Source organism: Oncorhynchus keta, chromosome 15, assembly GCF_023373465.1.
Source record: "Oncorhynchus keta strain PuntledgeMale-10-30-2019 chromosome 15, Oket_V2, whole genome shotgun sequence".
Classification (NCBI taxonomy): Eukaryota; Metazoa; Chordata; class Actinopteri; order Salmoniformes; family Salmonidae; genus Oncorhynchus; species Oncorhynchus keta.
The window spans coordinates 34,846,986-34,866,778 of NC_068435.1; the positions used below are offsets into that span (position 1 = coordinate 34,846,986).

General features: G+C 40.3%; 1 protein-coding gene across 4 annotated transcripts; it reads left to right on the forward strand.

Annotated features, from left to right (window-relative positions):
* Positions 1-5,299: 5,299 nt before the first annotated feature.
* LOC118394831 (GATA-binding factor 6-B-like) lies at positions 5,300-14,825 on the forward strand. Of its 4 annotated transcripts, none has more exons than XM_035788413.2 (7): positions 5,300-5,455; positions 6,317-7,264; positions 8,518-8,684; positions 9,358-9,483; positions 9,775-9,862; positions 9,978-10,066; positions 11,962-14,825. In XM_035788413.2, exons 2-7 carry the CDS (start codon positions 6,373-6,375, stop codon positions 12,130-12,132), a joined length of 1,533 nt encoding a protein of 510 aa, XP_035644306.1. In that variant the 5' UTR covers positions 5,300-5,455; positions 6,317-6,372; the 3' UTR covers positions 12,133-14,825. The 4 variants fall into 4 exon arrangements, with proteins under 4 accessions (XP_035644306.1, XP_035644308.1, XP_052319886.1 ...); XM_035788415.2 differs by having other exon boundaries at positions 5,310-5,451; XM_052463926.1 differs by lacking the exon at positions 5,300-5,455 and adding an exon at positions 5,477-5,580.
* Positions 14,826-19,793: the final 4,968 nt, after the last annotated feature.

The following is a 19,793-nucleotide window of genomic DNA, read 5'->3' on the forward strand; positions in this document are numbered from 1 at the left end:
TCAGTAGAAGGGCCTTACTGAAGAGCTCAGTGCTAGCTTTCCAACAAGTCCGTTCATAAAATTGTGGCCCTGCTAGAGCTGCCCCGGTCAACTGTAAGTACTCTTATTGTGAAGTGGAAACGTCTAGGAGCAACTATGGCTCCGCTGCGAAGTGGTAGGCCACACAAGCTCACAGAATGGGACCACTGGGTGCTGAAGGGCATAATGCGTAAAAATTGTCTGTCCTCGGTTGCAACACTCACTACTGAGTTCCAAACTGCCTCTGGAAGCAATGTCAGCACAATAACTATTTATTGGGAGATTCGTGAAATGGGTTTTACAAGCCTAAAATCACCATGCCAAGCTTTGGGGGAAGTGGTGTAAAACTCGCCGCCATTGGACTCTGGAGCAGTGGAAACGCGTTCTCTGGAGTGATTAATCACGCTTCACCATCTGGCAGTCCGTCGGACAAATCTTGGTTTGGCGGATGCCAGTAGAATGCTACCTGGCCCAATGCACAGTGCCAACTGTAAAAAATAATGTTCTGGGGCTTTATTTCATGCTTCGGGCTAGACCCCTTAGTTTCAGTGAAGGGAAATCTTAACGCTACAGCATACAATGACATTCTAGACGATTCTGCGCTTCCAACTTTGTGGAAATAGTTTGGGGAAAGCCCTTTCCTGTTTCAGCATGACAATGCCCCTGAGCACAAAGTGAGGTTCATACAGAAATGGTTTGTTGAGATCTGTGTGAAAGAACTTGACTGGCCTGCACAGAGCCCTGCCCTCAACCCGATCAAACACATTTGGGATGAATTGGAACGCTGACTGCGAGCCAGGCCGAATCGCCCAACATCAGTGCCCGACCTCACTAATGCTCTTGTAGCTGAATGGAAGCAATTCCCCGCAGCAATGTTCCAACATCCAGAAGAGTGTTATAGCAGCTAAGGGGGGGGGACCAACTTCATTTCAATGAGATGTTCGACGAGCAGGTCTCCACATACTTTTGGTCATGTAGTGTATAACAAAGACATTTGAATCATGTTTATTAATTATATTATTAAAAATGTTATAATCATTCCACCCATGAGGTCACTGTGTCATTTGACTGCAGGAAATGGCTATGACCTAAGAGTTACCTGTTGTTTTAATGCAGTTTCATTTTGACTTAACCCTCTATGGGAGCCACTGCCCATGCAGTGGGAAGGTAGAGACAGCCAGACAGACAGAAGGACAAACAGAGACAGAGTCTCAGGCATAAAACTTAACTGCTCTGTGCCTGCCTTCCATAAAAACAAACATGTGTAAATAGGGCATTTCATTTGTTTTAAGCCCCAAACGCTTCAGACACAGTGACGAGATCCATCAAATACCGGAAATCACTTTCACAGCCTCCATAATGGGACACGGAATTTTATTTGACATCCAGAACAAATCACAACTCTTCCTCCCAGAGTCCAAGTTATGTACAAAGAGCCGGACGACCTATAAACAAATTGTACTAACTGTGAATCCGAATAAGAAAGTGGGATACTATGCTCTCTGTATATGTGTGTCATGGAAAGTTAGATATATCAATTTTAGGTCATTCATTCTAAACGTTATCCCAATGCATTAGATGTCTTTAGGGGTCAGTTAAATAACAACCGATTATCAGCCATATTCAATATGGCAATTGAAATGAGATTGTATGTATCGCTAAAGCATAACGTGAAAATATGTCGAACAATTATTTATTTGTATTGAGTCACGACATTACAATAGTTGTACATTTCCAAGACGCTCTTATACAAAGTGACATACAGGAGCAATTAGGGGTAAGTGCATTGCAAGTCAAAAGATTGTTCACCCAGTCGGCATGGGATTCGACTCGGCGACCTTTCGAGTTAACCATAATTAGCGGACATTAGTGGCGTCCTTTGGATTTAATCAAACCATGAGGTTTTCTCCTTTAATAACAATGAAATAGCATTCTGCTCTGAAATGATATTCTATTCATAAATTACCTCGAAATATATCCTACTGTATGTGGATCCTCTTGATGGATGCCATGTGCTGTGTTCTGTACAAAGCTGTGTCATTTCTTTGACTGAATTATCTCACTACCAGCTGAGTCTAAACTCCAAAAATGCTCGAGAAATTGTCCAGTAATTTCGAGAGAGAGTACCTGCAACGATAAATCCCATTCCTTCGCTTATCTTTATCTCGTTTTATCACCCGTTTGTGAGATTAAATGGACACTCAAAATGTAATGATAAAATGCTGCATTACATTTATCTAGTGGCTAAAACAAAAGTGTATCTTATTGTTGTTATTATAATTGTTGTAAAAGCGCAATAATAATAATAATAATTTCAAAGTCTGTATTGTCAAATGTAATATTAACAGGATATCTCAAATGTGATCGCATAGCGGTCTTGGCGACGATATTGGATTGGATAAAATTTGCAATAAAACATTTCATCAAATAAAAACATTAACGGCAACATTTTCGTTCAATTTCCGAGCACATGAAAACATCTCCACCTAATCTAATCAATTATTGAGACGCAATCGAAACTGAGGTGAATAATTAAGTAAAAGTCTGAATGCTACAAGGTAGACATTGATTTACAAATCGCTGATTGTTCCCAATTCATCATAAACTCTCACCTTTGATTACACTATTCTATTACACTACAGACAAAGCAGACTTCCCTTTTGCCTTCAACACCATTCACGAATAGCATAAATTATTAGGTGTTGTGTCTGTATTAAACCAATCAAATCTGATTTTACGATTTTAACTGATATTTTTATTACGCCAAATCAATAATAATAATACTTTTATCATCACATGAATAGGCCTATCGAGTACACAAAACGTTAGGAACACCTTCCTAATATTGAGTTGCACCCCCTTCTGCCCTCAGAACAGCCTCAATTCGTATGGGTATGGACTCTACCAGGTGTCGAAAACATTCCATAGGGATGCTGGCCCATTTGGACTCCAATGCTTCCCACACCTACTACCATACCCCGTCCAAAGAAACTTAAATATCTTAACCCTCTGAATGGCACACATACAACATTCATGTCTCAAAATATGAAAAATAGAAAACTCTGTCTTTCAATATAACAGAAAACGAGTAGTAGGAGATAATCATTATGATGTCAGTACATACAGTATAAGGCAATGACACCTGAGGGCGATTACTCAATGAAACAGACACACATTATTGAGATACGAATGAAGATACGGCCATCTTGAAAATCAATAAAGAAATTAATCACAAAATAATAGCATTTTATTATCATTACTAGTACTACCACTTCTATTATTTTCAAATATATATTATTATATTGTTGTTATTATTATTATTATGAATAATTATAACATTAATATTATAAGCTCGTCGAGGTAATTCGAATGTAGGCCCATCTAGGCCTAATAATTCCATTAAATTATAATAAACCTTAAATTATTCCACAGTGACAGTAAATAATTATTTTTCAATTTCCAAATGATATAGACTATTTATTGTTGATTGCAAAAAGTATTCTCCCGGTCTGCCCCTGCCTGAGCCTGTCCGTCCCTGGATAGTGTGAAGATAGAGGCTGAGACTGAGTGGCGTCCTGACACTTTACGGGTGGGGATTCGTCACAGGTAGGCTAACTATCCGAGAGACACACTTCATGGCATCACAGCGAAAACACCTCATTCGTTAAGTCGCATTGGAACAGACAGTAAAATGATGTATTCTCGCACCTCCCTGATAACTGTCTGCCTCGGCCCCCCAATGTCCAGCCGAGACAGTAGCGTTTGCTTACTCCATGTTCCACCGTGCATTTGATTAGCTATGTTCTGACTTTTTCGCTTTGCTCTCAACGATTTATCAAAATAGCCTAGGTGATCGCTGTTAGTGCTATCCCTTTTACGCACGAGGACACGTCCAATTCATGGCGCATTAAACCAATAGTCATAGTTCTGATACCTATTTTAGAAGTATGCAGTTGCTTACACCTCTCAGAGAACGTTTCTAAAATGCTACCTAGGTTTACCCTTTGCAAAGCAAAGGAATGCAAAGACCAAATTAAAAGAAGAATGGCCATTGTTTGAGCCCATTTTATAAGAGGAGTCAAACAGAGGATAGAGCATTTTGCAATGGCTCGTGTCTCTCCTCTCTCTTTCAGTGCAACGAAATGGTGACCTATAATTTACCCTGAAACGCGTATCGCCTAACAGTGTTATCCAGACAAAATGTAAATAGAAAGAAATACCAGTTGAATTCTTCCCAGGTTGACTAACGACGGGATTATTTAACGTCTGAAAGGAGTGCAGAAGACTGGTAGTAAATGAATGGTTTAATTGACAACTCGTCACTTTTGATCATTTCACTGAGCCAATGTATATTCCAACTGAAGTAATCATCGCCAGTTCAATGTAAATCCTCTCTGCAACAACAGATACGTGCTGAGAGTTTGTGCTTCCGAGGCTGACCCCATTTAATCCATTTAAGGGCTCACTTTAATAAACTAACTGTAAATGGTCTGCCCTAACATAACGCCGAAATTGAGAATAAACAAATAAATCAACAAAAAGAGGCGATTTTAAAATAGCTGTTCTCAGCGAGGTTTGTATTTTAGGGCCTTTACTTTCTAATTATAATGATTGTATCATTCAATGTTAGTTATTTTAAGTATGGTGCAATTGATAGGCTATTAAATATTTCACTCTGTAAATTGAAAAGTTTTTCAATTGAATATTATTTTTAAAACTCTATATTCGATGCCAACAGTTTTGTCGATAGTTCTGTAACATCTTACATTATTACAATGTATTGCTTGCCAGAACTTGTGAACACATTCTGAAGAATGTTAGCCTAGGGACTACTTCATTTGTCAAATGTCTATAATGATAGGCCTACTATAATTTGTGAGCCTCTGATAGGTTAATGTTCATCATGGTAGTCGTGGTTTGTACACCTAACTAATTTGTACGCAATATCCGTTTAAACCAGGCTTGATGTCAATTATGAAAAATCCCCCTTTTTGCTCTAAATAAAACTCAGGTAATATCACATTTCTTTGAATATCTTAACTATTTTGTGAGTAAACCAATGTGCGATGCCAAAACAAGCTTTTCTCTGTATATGTATTTTCTCTGATATATGCATTTCGATTTTATTTCAACAACAAAAAGTCAATAGCCTACCGTGAAATGTTAGATTGATTGCATGTACAGTTTGGGTCATTTTTAGATATGATCAAGTCTCTCAAAGGCTAGCACCCTCAACCAGTTGATATGTTTGTTAAACTGAAATCCAATCAGAGAACGCCCTCAGATTCCAACTGCAGCCTCGAGAAGCGCCTCCTCTCTAAAAACCTCGTCAAGCGCGCAGTACGCTAACGCTTTCATTCCTATCTTCCCAGAGACCAGCTACGACCCAGACACTATAGGAAACTTCAACGAGCGACCGATGGCACAGAACGAGTAGGTGTGTGGTGAATAATCCTTCCTCTCCTCTTTTGTCTTCTATGTTTCAGTCCAGTCTTGGTAAAACATCTGGTTTCAGTGATCGTGCTCCTGGGTGCCAGTTGCGCAGAACCTAAATCATTTGGGGTATTGGTTTGTCACAATTACCCTGCCTCTTGGGTCTTATCTGTTATGCTTCTTATCAAGCGGTTATCACTTTGCTCCAAAGATATATTGCATTTTGTTCCTATCTGTAACGGTGTGTGTTTTTTTTGTAATTATGAAGAGGCTATCTCGAGAGGGGAGGACAAGGTTTTGACACGGATGGATTCAACTCCTCCGGTCAGAGCGCGCGGTGTGCTTACATTTCTAATGGATTAATACCTTAGGTGGTATTGCCAAACATATCGTAACTATTAGTCTATAACCATCATATAGTTTTAATAGTGAGGATCGAGTATTGTGTGCTAAGTAACCTAGCCTTTCGCCTATCATTTTGTGTCATGTACTCAAAATTACGCGAATACGTTTCAAAATGAAAGCAAGCCCCACATCAAGGGCTATGTTGGGTTTGTATTACGCAGTTTCCCAGAGGGTAAGCTATGGAATTGGTATGATATTGTTATCATGGGGGATTACATGTTTCTTGCAAATTAATAGTATCACTTGAAAGGTAATTCAAATGTAACTCTTTGGACCAAATCTTTGGGAAGACTATTTCAGATTGTAATACGATTTTGATTACCTCATCTCATAGATCCTTTATGATACCAGAAATAGTTACTTGACGCCCAAGGACCTGTTTTAAGTTAACAATTCACAATATGATATACCCTTTTAGCCTACTTGATCTTGATAATAACATATTCTCTCTCATTCCCAGGGCAGACAACACCCTCACGATTTTCTAGCCCTACGGTGTATGGAAAGTGATCCTGGATGGACCTGGGCGAAAACAGCTGGTCCATGGTCAAGCAAGAAGTGTCCAGCAGCCCAGGGTCACCGGCTGAACAGAGCTACTTACACGGCGGTCAGGACAGGAGGGACAGTCACGGCCACGCGCACGACTCGGAGGGACTCAGGTCACCGCCGACAACCGATCAACTTGACTTAGTGGGACACCGGCGCGACGAGGGGCCAGGTAGACCATCTCTACACTCCTACGTTCACTTCGGACACGGACACCACAACAACAACACTGCCCTGCCCACCACAGAGGACATCACGCTGTTCACGGATTTAGACCAGGGCAACAAACTAATCATCTCTAGTGGAGCGCACCCGCACCACAAGGGGGGCCTTATCGTCGACCCCAGCGACATGTATCAAACACTAGCCATCGCGGCGGCCCACCAGAGCCAGGCGGGGTACGACTCGCCCTCTGGGGGCTATATGCACTCCAACCCCAACTCTCCAGTGTATGTACCGAGCTCCCGGGTGGGACCCATGATATCCAGCCTCCCTTATTTGCAAGCCAGCGGGTCGGCACAGCCTAGCCATTCAGTCTGGTCGCAGTCTACTCCGGAGAGTCCCTCCTACAGCACCGGGAGTCCTCATACCTCCAACCGTTTCCATTACCCTCCAAGCCCGCCAATGAACAACGTAGCGTCCAGGGATAACGGCTACAGTAACCCGCTGAATGTGGGCAGTCGAGACCAGTACGGTCTCCCGCGGCCCCTCGGTGGATCCTACGCCAGCCCCTACTCCCAGTATGTTGGACCGCAGCTATCCCAGTTGTCCTCGCCTTGGCCTGGAGGACCATTCGATAACACCATGTTGCACACTTTGCAAAGCAGAGGTGCGCCCTTGACGATTCGAGGACCCAATGGAGGTAGGCTTACTATTCCCAAAAGTGTCATAGAAAGCTGATTAATGATGTGGACTTCCATTATGTGAGAACTTTAGTTCTCCATCTATCGAATAGCTGTTTAACGCATAAGCAACAAGGACATGGGTGAAACAATGTGATGATAATTTACGATTACAAGTGTTTAGGTCTAATGGGCCCCAATAAATTCTAATTCTAATTCAAAGGAAATTATCGGAGCTAAAATACATGTTTTATAGTAATGGTAAGACATGGTAAATATGTTCCATTTTAGAATAGCAAGTTAAGAAGGCTATATTTTTTATGAGAACAAATTCGTATTTACAATGACTGCCTACGCCCGCCAAACCCGGAAGACGCTAGGCCATTTGTGCGCCGCCCTATGGGACTCACATTGAAGGCCGGTTGTGATACAGCCTGGATTCAAACCACGGTGTCTGTAGTGTCGCCTCTTATACTGAAATGCAGTGCCTTAGACCGCTGCGCCACTCGCTCGGGAGCCCTACTCTCGTAGAAAAAAAGGTTCTGGATAAAATCAAAAAGGGTTCTATACTTGCTTCACATATGGCAACCCCAAAGGTTGGTAGAACCCCAATTTTGGTTAGGTGAAAAACCCCTTGGGTTCTGATGGGGTTCTGATCAAAGAACCCTACAAAATGGTTCTATATAGAACCTTTAGGGGTGCCATAAATGAAGCAAGCAATATAACACTTTTTGGTTCTACCCGAAACCTTTTTTCTAAGAGTGAAGGCTATATATTAGTTACATAGGCTATTATCAATGCATTTGTTGCGTGAATTAAAGTTTAGGCCTATCCCTGATATCAAATGTTTTATAACGACTTCTAAACCTATCATATTTTTCTATTTTTATTGGTGTAACTCAAATAAATACATTGTTGATTACACCCTCTGACTGCACATATAAAACTAGTATGGAAACATTATGAGTTTCTTAAAGTAAATTAATGCATTAGACATAGATAAAATAGCTAAAGTACAGACAAAAGTGCAATCTCCTTGTGTATTGAATGTATAATCTTAATTTGCTATCACATATGCCTAGAATATACCTCATTTTGAAAATAATGGTGAATAATAATTTTCAAAAAACTTAAAAATGTACAATGTACGATAACATATTTCAAGACAGGTGCTCAATTAAGCCTAGGAAAAAATCATGGCTGTTTTAATGCCCAAGCACCTCTCTGAAGTGTCATGTAAGTGATTGGTGTATGGCCTATCTGTTTCCCGCAGATATTCTCGACGACCTGGGAGAGAGCAGGGAATGCGTCAACTGCGGCTCCATCTCAACGCCGCTCTGGAGACGCGATGGCACGGGCCACTTTCTCTGCAACGCCTGCGGCCTGTACAGCAAAATGAATGGACTCAGTCGGCCATTAATTAAACCACAGAAGCGGATGGTAAGCTGAATACGCTCAGGGGACTACTTAACCACTCAATTTCCTGTCTATTTATTTAAAGCAATGGCTTAAGGTTATCACCTCAGATCTCTATACTCCTTATGGTGATTTTTTTTGGGGGACAAAAAATTCGCTTAAACGGTAGACCATTTTATTGCACCCTCAATTTAGCCAGCGTTCATATATTAACAAAGTCATTCTGGCTGTCATATCGGTAATTTAGTCAGGGTCAACAAGTGTACAGAGGCTACGTGACGGGAAAAAAACTTTTCAGACACACATTCTCCTGGCGCCATTACGCAGTTATTACGCACACTAACAAACGACTGATGCCCTTTTCCACGAACTCACTGACAATGAAATTCATGGTAATAAGCTGAACGTAACTGCCAGTTAAATGGATGACATGAATATGACCAATATTATTGTTTGGAAATTAGTGCAGATAACAGAAAGAGAGTCATAAGTCATGAGAGGAGAATCCATGCCCTTCATATCCAATGATGAATTAAAGTGCTTGGATCACAGCCAAAGATTCCATTAGTCAGGTAGCCGCGGGCTCAGACATCTCTCAATTTCACGTTTACAGCACGCGCTCACCTTTGCTTAATCGTAGCTTCATATCTTTATGTTCCAGTGTGTTTATCGTTGTTTATATATTGCCTTTTCCCAGTCATCATCCAGGCGAATCGGCCTCTCCTGCGCCAACTGTCAGACGAGCACAACCACCTTGTGGCGCAGAAACGCAGAAGGAGAACCGGTCTGCAACGCATGTGGGCTCTACACAAAATTACATGGAGTAAGACACAATCTTTACATTATGTCACAAGTTAACCCTTTTTATTAACTTCATGTTCGACAAATGCAGAGAATATTGTAACTGACACGTGCCTAATTACCGTGCGTAATTGTTTCAATGACTATGGAGAACATTGTTCAACGGGATCAGTGTATTCAGTGTGTCTAATAAATTATTATTATTATTATTATTAATAATAAAGTTTATATTTAAATGACAATGTACATGTTTTCATTCATTGTACGTGTAACCAAAAATCATGACAGACTAATGTAGTCGTTATTTTTGCAGGTACCTCGGCCGCTCGCAATGAAGAAAGAGGGAATTCAGACGAGGAAAAGAAAACCGAAAACTTTGAACAAAACCAAGGGATCCTCTGGTAAGCAGATCCCTCTATCTCTCGCTCTCTCTCTCTCTATCTGTTGTATAATTGAAATGCTTCACTTGTATGGTTCTCTTTATATATATATACTTTTAAAATCATTTTACCACAGGAAATAGTAATTCAGTCGCCATGACTCCGACGTCGACGTCTTCTTCCAACTCTGAAGACTGCTCGAAGAACAGCTCTCCCAACACGCAGGTGCCAGGGTTAATACGAACGATCCATATTTTGATATAGCGTATTCAAAAGGAAAACGAATATTCAGGTGCGGGATAGGCCGCGTGTGTTATAAAAACGGACTCAAGGTCGTTTGCAATTGAGATTCGAATGTTGTCCCCTCCTCGGATATATGTCTTGTGTAACAAATTATGCACAGCTGAATTCTTCCCACACATTTCAGTTAGCGTCAAATATATGTACACGGTTTTGGTAGGATAGACCCACTTTTACTTTATATATATATATATGAAATGGGAGTTTATCGTTTTATTTGTTGCACTAATTGGTATTCTTTTGAATTAATACTGTTGACAAATGTAGGAGCAGGCAGGCTAATAATACACTTTCATCTTATATGTTCGTGATAGCAATAATATTGGCCTGATAATACTGGATTCATAAGTATTGAGTCATACGGTATGTGGGATTTAGCCTACTGTATCTGGTGTCTTCAGGGGTATTTAAAGGCTGTCTGTAATGGGTTCTGGGAAGTGGTCTGCATTTCTCAGAGATGATGCTCTTCGGAATTTTGTCCTAAAACATAGTCTCTGATTTGTTCCAAATGAAACAATATTACAGGGCTATTTAAAGTACATTTTATTCATGACATTTGTCTGTTCCTATCATTTGATAAATGGGCCGGTTTGCTATAATAATGTGGAGATTCACTGCATATAGGCCTATACACTGAGTGTACAAAACATTATGAACACCTGTTCTTTGCATGACAGACTCACCAGGCGAACGCTGATGTCACTTGTTCTCTAAAGAAGGATTTTTAAGCCTTGAGACAACTGAGGCATGGGTTGTGTATGTGTGCCATTCAGAGGGTAAATGGGCAAGACAAAAGATGTAAGTGCCTTTGAATGGGGTATGGTAGTAGGTTCCGGGCGCACCGGTTTGTTTCACGAACTGCAACTTTGCTTGTTTTTCCACACACAACAGTTTCCTGTGTGTATCAAGAGTGATCCACCACTCATTGAGACTGCTCTGAGGGCAAAACTCAAGATCAGGAAGGTGTTCTTAATGTTTTGTACACTCAGTGTATATCCATTTTAGCAGTTACAAATGAAGATTTATTATTGATATGCTTCTGGAAGCACTGGCTGTGACTATAGAAAACCAATGGAGAATAGTAGGGTCGTTCCACCGATTCCGTGCCTTTTAAGAAATGTAATTTGGCCCCAAAAAGTTTGATTTCACCTTATTTTCACATTCTGTCATTAAGAGCACATTTTCAACTTCATAAAAAAATACATTTTCCCGTCTCAAGATTTTATACAAAAACGTACTATGGTGAGTGCCTATTAAGTGGCAAATAAAGTAACAGGGTTGACATAACATGGTTGACGATTTCATCTTAAATCAGCCTTAAATCCCCTTGTGACAGGAGGAATGGAAGCTTGTTTTGTGCAACAGGGAGCAGCAATTGATTTCAAGCTTTAAAAAAGTAAACAAAATGTGCTAAAACATTTCTAGCTTGTCTATCTATGGTTAAAAAGGTGGATGTGTTATGCTTCAACCGATCAGTTTTCTACCACAAAACACCAGAAAATTGCCAAAAATAGTCAAACCAACTTTTGCACTATTGACTATTAGATGTTCAATGTTTCTTATTTAAATGTTTTAAGAATAGTTTCACCGTATTAAAAACGAGTGTTCAGTTCACATAACAGGGTTCATGTAATTTATTGAATTATACATGTGGTCTATATTTAAGGGCACTTCATGTAATATACCAGGCTTTTAAAATGCAATATTGGTTCACAATTTCTAGTAAAAATATCAAAGGGATGCAAAAAGGCACTTATTTTATGGAAAGACCCAGTCATTTCTTTTGAATCTGTGACTAACATTTCTCTGTCCTATTCCAGGTCCAGTCCTCTGTCCTGAGTGGACCAGCGGATGGCTCAGGCTCTGATGGCTCTGCCGCCGTGAAGTACCCAGGCCAGGATAGTCTCTACACCAGCGTGGGCCTCACCCAGTCTCCAGACATAGCCGGCTCCGTCAGGGGAGAGTCCTGGTGCCCTATGGCTCTTGCCTGAGTCACGAGCTGGGGATGGAACCCACCACACTATCCTCTCTCTCTCTCTCTGGATGTCCTGCTGCTGTGTGGTGGAAATATTCTGTGCCTTGATGCCTTGACGGTTCTGGGTCTGTTTCCTACTTCCCAGCTAACAACAGTTGGACAGAGACAGCCCCCCCCCTCCCCCCTCCACGCTCATGCAAGTTTGAAACGTCTGTGGAATATTTGGGATTGATTTCCAGAATTATATGAGAAAACCTTAGTGCCTTTAACAGAAAGGGAAATATGTGAGAGGAGGCCTGTTGATGCATTCTTGACACTCTGCAGTTCGGATGTGTTCCGGACCGACCTGCTGTTCTCTCTCTCTCTCTCTCTCTTCTCTCTCTTCTCTTCTCTTCTCTTCTCTTCTCTTCTCTTCTCTTCTCTTCTCTTCTCTTCTCTTCTCTTCTCTTCTCTTCTCTTCTCTTCTCTTCTCTTCACTTCTCTTCTCTTCTCTTCTCTTCTCTTCTCTTCTCTTCTCTTCTCTCTCTCTCTCTCTCTCTCTCTCTCTCTCTCACTCAGCTATGGAGGTGGATAAAATGTCTGAAATGAAGAAACCTGTACATAATGTTATGGATTCCCCCACTCAAGACAAAGGTGGCTAATTGGATATTAGTGCTTAAGAAAAGCGCAAACATGCATACAGAGGACATTTTGATTATCATTTTTTTGCAACTGGAATCAAGCTATCAAGTTACCAAGACAACCTTCCTGAATCAAGAGAAAGTATTTATTAATCTTCCATTGTTGAAAATATGACTATGATTGTTAAATAAAGATATGGACATAGAGTAGAACTGAAACAACAAAAAAATCTTATATCTTCGTTTTTTAATATACTTTTGTATTTCCTTCTCTCTTGTTGAGTTAGTAGTTGTTAACAGTGATCGTAAATCTGCACGTTTTTCCACTGATAGCTCTTACTGTATCTGACTGAAACTCTTGGTTTTAAACAGGGTATCAAAGACTGCGACATCCTATGTCGGTCAGTTTTTGTTTTGAATGATTAACTCAATTCGCAAATAATTAAATCCTACAGATTAAATTAAAATGCTGTTCACTTTATGGTACTATTTTTTTAAAGAAATTGGTAGAAGTTGGGGTTTTTTAGGCGAGGAAAAGAGAGAACATGTCCGCAAAATCTTTGACACGTGTACAACAGCTAGCTAAGTACTGTTTGAATGAATGGCACCCACAATTGTTTTATAGATGCATATTTTTGTTACAATACAAAACGGCAAAAGAAGACTGCCGCAATATTATCTGGCTGCAACAAAGACTACCTAACTGGTAGAATCAGTATACATTTATACATTCATTTGATGTTTATATAAAATTGAAATGAAAAGGCTAAATAAGGTCAACATAAAATACTGTAATGTTGCTATATGGACAAACATATGCGGAATTGATAAATTGCCCCGAACAAGTTTTTGGTTGATAAAATAGTAATGGCTGTTCCTACAACCAACTGTAGACTGTCATAAAACAACATTAGTCAATGAGTAAAATGTTACACATTTACACACGGTGATGAAACTGTAGCTTCAATTGAGAATAATCTTAAATGTGTGATTTATGCCAAGAATTATGTTTCAGTGACGTGAAAATATTCATATGTAGGTAGAAAACAACCTTTCACTGGTTTCAAGACATCATGACCTTATATGACAAATCACTGTTGATTTTGGTTTGACTCAACACGCAACAAAAAGTGGAATACAAACGCGCCCTTGTATTTTTACTCCAAATATGTCAAAAGCTCTACAGTACATATTCCTGACTTTCAACGTTTGACGTGGAAATATGACTTTCCCATTCAATACACAGATCATACTGTATGTCTCCCTCTCCTCCAGCAGGGGTGTGAATGGCGCCTCGCTCAGCAGAACTCTCGGTGGATCCATTTTAGGGCCAGACAAATTCCTCTCGTTCTCTGGGGAATGTCAATTTTCGGTGGAATGAATCTGAAGGTCATTGTGAAACTGCCGTTTTAAAATGCATTTCAGTTTCACCATCAGGGTCGTTCAGCTGAAACAGGGCCTGGTAATAGTTTTTTTCTGGACTTATTTATTTTTTGAAATATCATGTTTATTAATAACATTGTTTTTCCTATTTTTTGTTTGTTTGGATATTTGTATTTCTTTGGTTGGTTGTTTTTTTTTTATCCTTGATACAGTTTTAAATGATATTATTTCAATATTTGAAATAAATTGTTCTGTTGATATGTGAATTTTGGAATAATTACCCATCTTAGAATATTTTAAGGAAATCTACACCTTGTTGGTGTGTCGTTGTATCACAGTGTTTTTGTGGTATGTGCCAGAGTTTGCAGCAAGAGTTTTAGCTCCATCTAGCCAATTGCTGTGAAGGTACATATAACCATTTTGAAATTGTGATATTAAATAACCCCTTATATTTGAATAATATTTAGACATTTGTTGTTATATTGGCATTAAATAAATTGGCAGTGGTATTCCTCACTTAAATTATTTCACCTCATGATTCAGGGAGCTTCGAAAAAAGCTAGTAGCCCACGGATATTCCGAAATATAAATCGCCTTAGCCTACTTTCCATTTTTTTTTTAATTGAACTTGTATGAAGATTTCCACTATATTACTTCATGCTGGAATAATAAACCAAACGTTATCAAAACGTTTCATAAAACTGTGTATTACAGTTTGTACATTTTTAAGATGGTACCTTCAAGGGAAATATGTTATAAGAAGCTGCAATGGATCCCCGAGGGTTTTGAATTTCCAGACAGTGTTGGTCTAGTTGTTTTCTCATTCTGTATTAAAATGAGCCTTTCCTCTTACACACAACAACAATTGCTTCTTTGCGCCATGATATGCAATCACTACAATGGTTTTATCAGTGTTTTCAATGTGTGTTAAATCAAGTGTATTGTGCCTGTCACAGTGTGAAATATATTGAATATAGCTTGCAAATTATACCATAGGTAGACACAGACATTTTAGAGATGGCTAGATTTATGCCTGAGCTTTAGGTTATCTGGCTGCAATTTTGACATATTGATGTTGGAGAGTTTATTGAGTGTCAGCGTAGCTATGTTCAAAATTGCACTGCACATCAACCAGATACATCATTTAGAGATCAAAGTTATTTAAATGTTGTTTCACTTTTATTATAAGAAAATTGCAATTGTTTTGTACTACCTGTCCCCTTGCATGATACTAGTTTTGAGCAGACCAGTGTAGGAAAAACGTTATTATAATCCATTATTTTGATAATGTCACCAGTTCAATATCTTCAACAACTTTATTTTTCACTTTAGGATCTTTTGTATTTTATTCCTCCATAGCACATGCCCGAGGAGTTGGCAAGTGTCTGCAGGCTTAATTTCCCTCCAGTCTTTGCCTGAGGGTTTGCAGTTATGCATCATCCATATTAAAGGTACAAAGCAGCTTGAATTGATCTCAATATAAAATCATTTCTGGGTAACAATTGAATACTCTAGTATGATTGTTTTTTAAATTTACATTTTCAACAAGAAACAAACTTATAAAAGAGCAATTTCTCAAGGAAATGTTTTACTAGGACTGTCATGTGGTAGTCTGAGTGGGAGTTGTCGTCCTTATTGATCTTTGAACTAATTGGCAGGCCAAAACTCCCTCTGACCAAAACAGGCTGATATTTCAGGCTGTCATTTCAGCCGGTCTCATCAAACAGCTCTTATCATCCTTTTCACAATTTCACAGTATTATTCGAACCTCGTAGTGTGGAAATATATATATAAAACACAGGTAAATCACGTTTTTGAATGCAATGGGCCTTTAACAGAAATGACCTCACACAAACTTTAAATACGCTCTGCTGCAACCGAGACAAATTACAAACTTTCCTTTAGATATGTAAATCAAACGTAGTGTGAAACCTAAAACAAGAACAAATATTTATAGGTCTATGAATTTATGAAGTGGTCCTAGGCTAGTAATGTCTTCTTCCGGGTACACTTTGCAGCTGTCCCCATGGATCAACTTGTTTTGGTTCCAGGTAGAAGTATTTGGGGTTTGAGGTGGAAAGGGTTCTACAAGGAACCCAAAAGGGTTCTACCTAGAAGCAGAAGGGTTCTACTTGGAACCAAAAGGGGTTATTCAAAGGGTTCTCCTATGGGGACAGCCGAAGAACCCTTTTAGGTTACCTTTTTTTCGAAGAGGATTCACAACACGTTACATCACTGAGGCAGGCCTTCCTCCCATTTGTTACTCTGAATTCATGTGCTTAAGCTTGAGGGTCATGCGCATGACAACAGTCACTCTATGTTATTTCACCATCTATAGCTGTGAAGATCGGTAGTAAGAACTGACAAGTGACACAAACCAAAGCCTCAAACCTATTTTAGGAGTTTGGTGAATGGCGCAATAGGCTGATGTATTTGTCACTGAGCAGCGTAACAGAGTCTTATCTGTGTTGAATGTGCTATTCTAAATTGGCAGAGACAGAAAGAGAGAGAGAGAGAATTAGAGTGAAAGAGCAAGTGTGTGAGAGAGAGAGAAAGAAAGACAGAGAGAGAGAGAAGGATACACACAGCAACTGACGCCTAAGGCTGCTTTATTTAGACAGTGAGTAAGAGAGTCCGTGTCACTCCCGAGGGCAGCGCTACTGAGTTGAAAGTCCTCTGGCGGGAGGACCGGAGCCAAGGTAAACAGTTAGCAGCACAGCACAGCACGAGGACAGAGAGACTGCAAGCCTGGGTAACATTCATTAGGGCACACCGTATTATCTTAGAAAAAGGGTATCAAAAGGGTTCTTCAGGCTGCCGCATAGGGGAACACATTTTTTATATAAAACTATACTAAATATAATTAGGTCACAGAATAACTGATTAAAACACACTCTTTTGCAAAGAAGGTCTACAGTAGCATTAACAGCACTCTGTAAGGTAGCACCATGCTATACCCAGAGGACAGCTAGCTTCCATCCTCCTCTGGGTACATTGACTTCAATACAAAACCTTGGAGGCTCACGGTTCTCACCCCCTTCCATAGACTTACACAGTAATTATGTAACTTCCGGAGGACGTCCTCCAGCCTATCAGAGCTTTTGCAGCAGGAACTGACATGTTGTCCACCCAAACAAAGGATCAGATAATTAATCTAGTACTGAAAGCATAAACTACAGCTAGCTAGCACTGCAGTGTAGGTGGTGAGTAGTTGACTCAAAGAGATAGAAAGACAATAGTTGAACAGTTTTGAACAAATTAATTTTTTCCAAAATTGAGAAGCAAGAGAGAAATAGAGCAAGAGATAAAGATTGTCATTTTTTTTCACTTTCAGTTTCACTTACTTAGCTAGCAAATGCAGCTAGCTAGTATAGCCTACTGAAAAACCTTCTCTTGCAACTGTTGGACTAATGATTACATCAGCTAAATGCAGAAAAGAGTGAGCAAGGCGGTATTCAATGTCACTTTGTGTCACCTCAAATTGGTCTCTCGACCTGTGTGTACCTACGTTGTAAACCTTCATTCATAGGGTAGGTTGTAGCAACCTCATTATGGGTATAGGGGAAATCTGAGTGTTATGTAGTGGCCTAAACCTATCAACGTTACATGGAACTGGGTGTATGGAATTTGAATGAAGGACATTTATTTTATTTATTTATTTATTTCACCTTTATTTAACCAGGTAGGCTAGTTGAGAACAAGTTCTCATTTGCAACTGCGACCTGGCCAAGATAAAGCGTAGCAATTCGACACATACAACAACACAGAGTTACACATGGAATAAACAAAACATGCAGTCAATAATACAGTAGAACAAAAGAAAACAAAAAGTCTATATACAGTGAGTGCAAATGAGGTAAGTTAAGGAAATAAATAGGCCATGTTGGCGAAGTAATTACAATATAGCAATTAAACACTGGAATGGTAGATCGGCAGAAGATGAATGTGCAGGTAGAGATACTGGGGTGTAAAGGAGCAAAATAAATAAATAAATACCAGTATGGGGATGAAGTAGGTAGATAGATGAGCTGTTTACAGATAGGCTAAGTACAGGTGCAGTGATCTGTAAACTGCTCTGACAGCTGGTGCTTAAAGCTAGTGAGGGAGATGTGAGTCTCCAGCTTCAGAGAGTTTTGCAATTCGTTCCAGTCATGGGCAGCAGAGAACTGGAAGGCAAGATGACCAAAGGAGGAATTGGCTTTGGGGGTGACCAGTTGGTGTGAGTGCTACGAGTGGGTGCTGCTATGGTGACCAGTGAGCTGAGATAAGGCGGGGCTTTACCTAGCAGAGACTTGTAGATAACCTGTAGCCAGTGGGTTTGGCGACGAGTATGAAGCGAGGGCCAACCAATGAGAGCGTACAGGTCGCAATGGTGGGTAGTCTATGGGGCTTTGGTGACAAAACGGATGGCACTGTGATAGACTGCATCCAGTTTGTTGAGTAGAGTGTTGGAGGCTATTTTATAGATGACATCACCGAAGTCGAGGATTGGTAGGATGGTCAGTTTTACGAGGGTATGTTTGGCAGCATGAGTGAAGAATGCTTTGTTGCGATATAGGAAGCCGATTCTAGATTTAATTTTGGATTGGAGATGCTTAATGTGCGTCTGGAAGGAGAGTTTACAGTCTAACCAGACACCCAGGTATTTGTAGTTGTCCACGTACTCTAAGTCAGAGCCGTCCAGAGTATTGATGCTGGACGGGCGAGCAGGTGCGGGCAGCGATCGATTGAAAAGCATGCATTTAGTTTTACTTGCGTTTAAGATCAGTTGGAGGCCACGGAAGGAGAGTTGTATGGCATTGAAGCTCGTCTGGAGGTTAGTTAACACAGTGTCCAAGGAGGGGCCAGAAGTATACAGAATGGTGTCGTCTGCGTAGAGGTGGATCAGAGAATCACCAACAGCAAGAGCAACATCATTGATGTATACAGAAAAGAGAGTCGGCCCGAGACTTGAACCCTGTGGCACACCCATAGAGACTGTCACAGGCCCTCCGATTTGACACACTGAACTCTATCAGAGAAGTATTTGGTAAACTAGGCGAGGCAATCATTTGAGAAACCAGGGCTGTCAAGTCTGCCAATAAGAATGTTGTGATTTACAGAGTTGAAAGCCTTGGCCAGGTCGATGAATACGGCTGCACAGTAATGTCTCTTATCGATGGCGGTTATGATGTCGTTTAGACCCTTGAGCGTGGCTGAGGTGCACCCATGACCAGCTCTGAAACCAGATTGCATAGCGGAGAAGGTATGTTGGGATTCGAAATGGTCAGTAATCTGTTTGTTAACTTGGCTTTCGAAGACCTTAGAAAGACAGGGTAGGATAGATATAGGTCTGTAGCAGTTTGGGTCTAGGGTGTCACCCCCTTTGAAGAGGGAGATGACCGCGGCAGCTTTCCAATCTTTGGGAATCTCAGACGATACGAACGAGAGGTTGAACAGGCTAGTAATAGGGGTTGCAACAATTTCGGGAGATAATTTTAGAAAGAGAGGGTCCAGATTGTCTAGCCTGGCTGATTTGTAGGGGTCCATATTTTGCAGCTCTTTCAGAACATTGGCTATCTGGATTTGGGTAAAGGAGAAATGGTGGGGGCTTTGGCGGGTTGCTGTGGAGGGTGCTGGGCAGTTGGACATCGAATATGCTGTAATAGAAATTAGACCATGCTCATGAAATTTT

What these genes read in the sequence shown, in the direction of transcription:
- LOC118394831 (XM_035788413.2), top strand. Translation starts at nt 6,373, where the DNA reads ATGGACCTGGGCGAAAACAGCTGGTCCATGGTCAAGCAAGAAGTGTCC. An exon ending in GATTCGAGGACCCAATGGAG is followed by an intron (nt 7,265 to 8,517) that starts GTAGGCTTACTA and finishes TGTTTCCCGCAG; the next exon opens with ATATTCTCGACGACCTGGGA. An exon ending in CAAAACCAAGGGATCCTCTG is followed by an intron (nt 9,863 to 9,977) that starts GTAAGCAGATCC and finishes ATTTTACCACAG; the next exon opens with GAAATAGTAATTCAGTCGCC.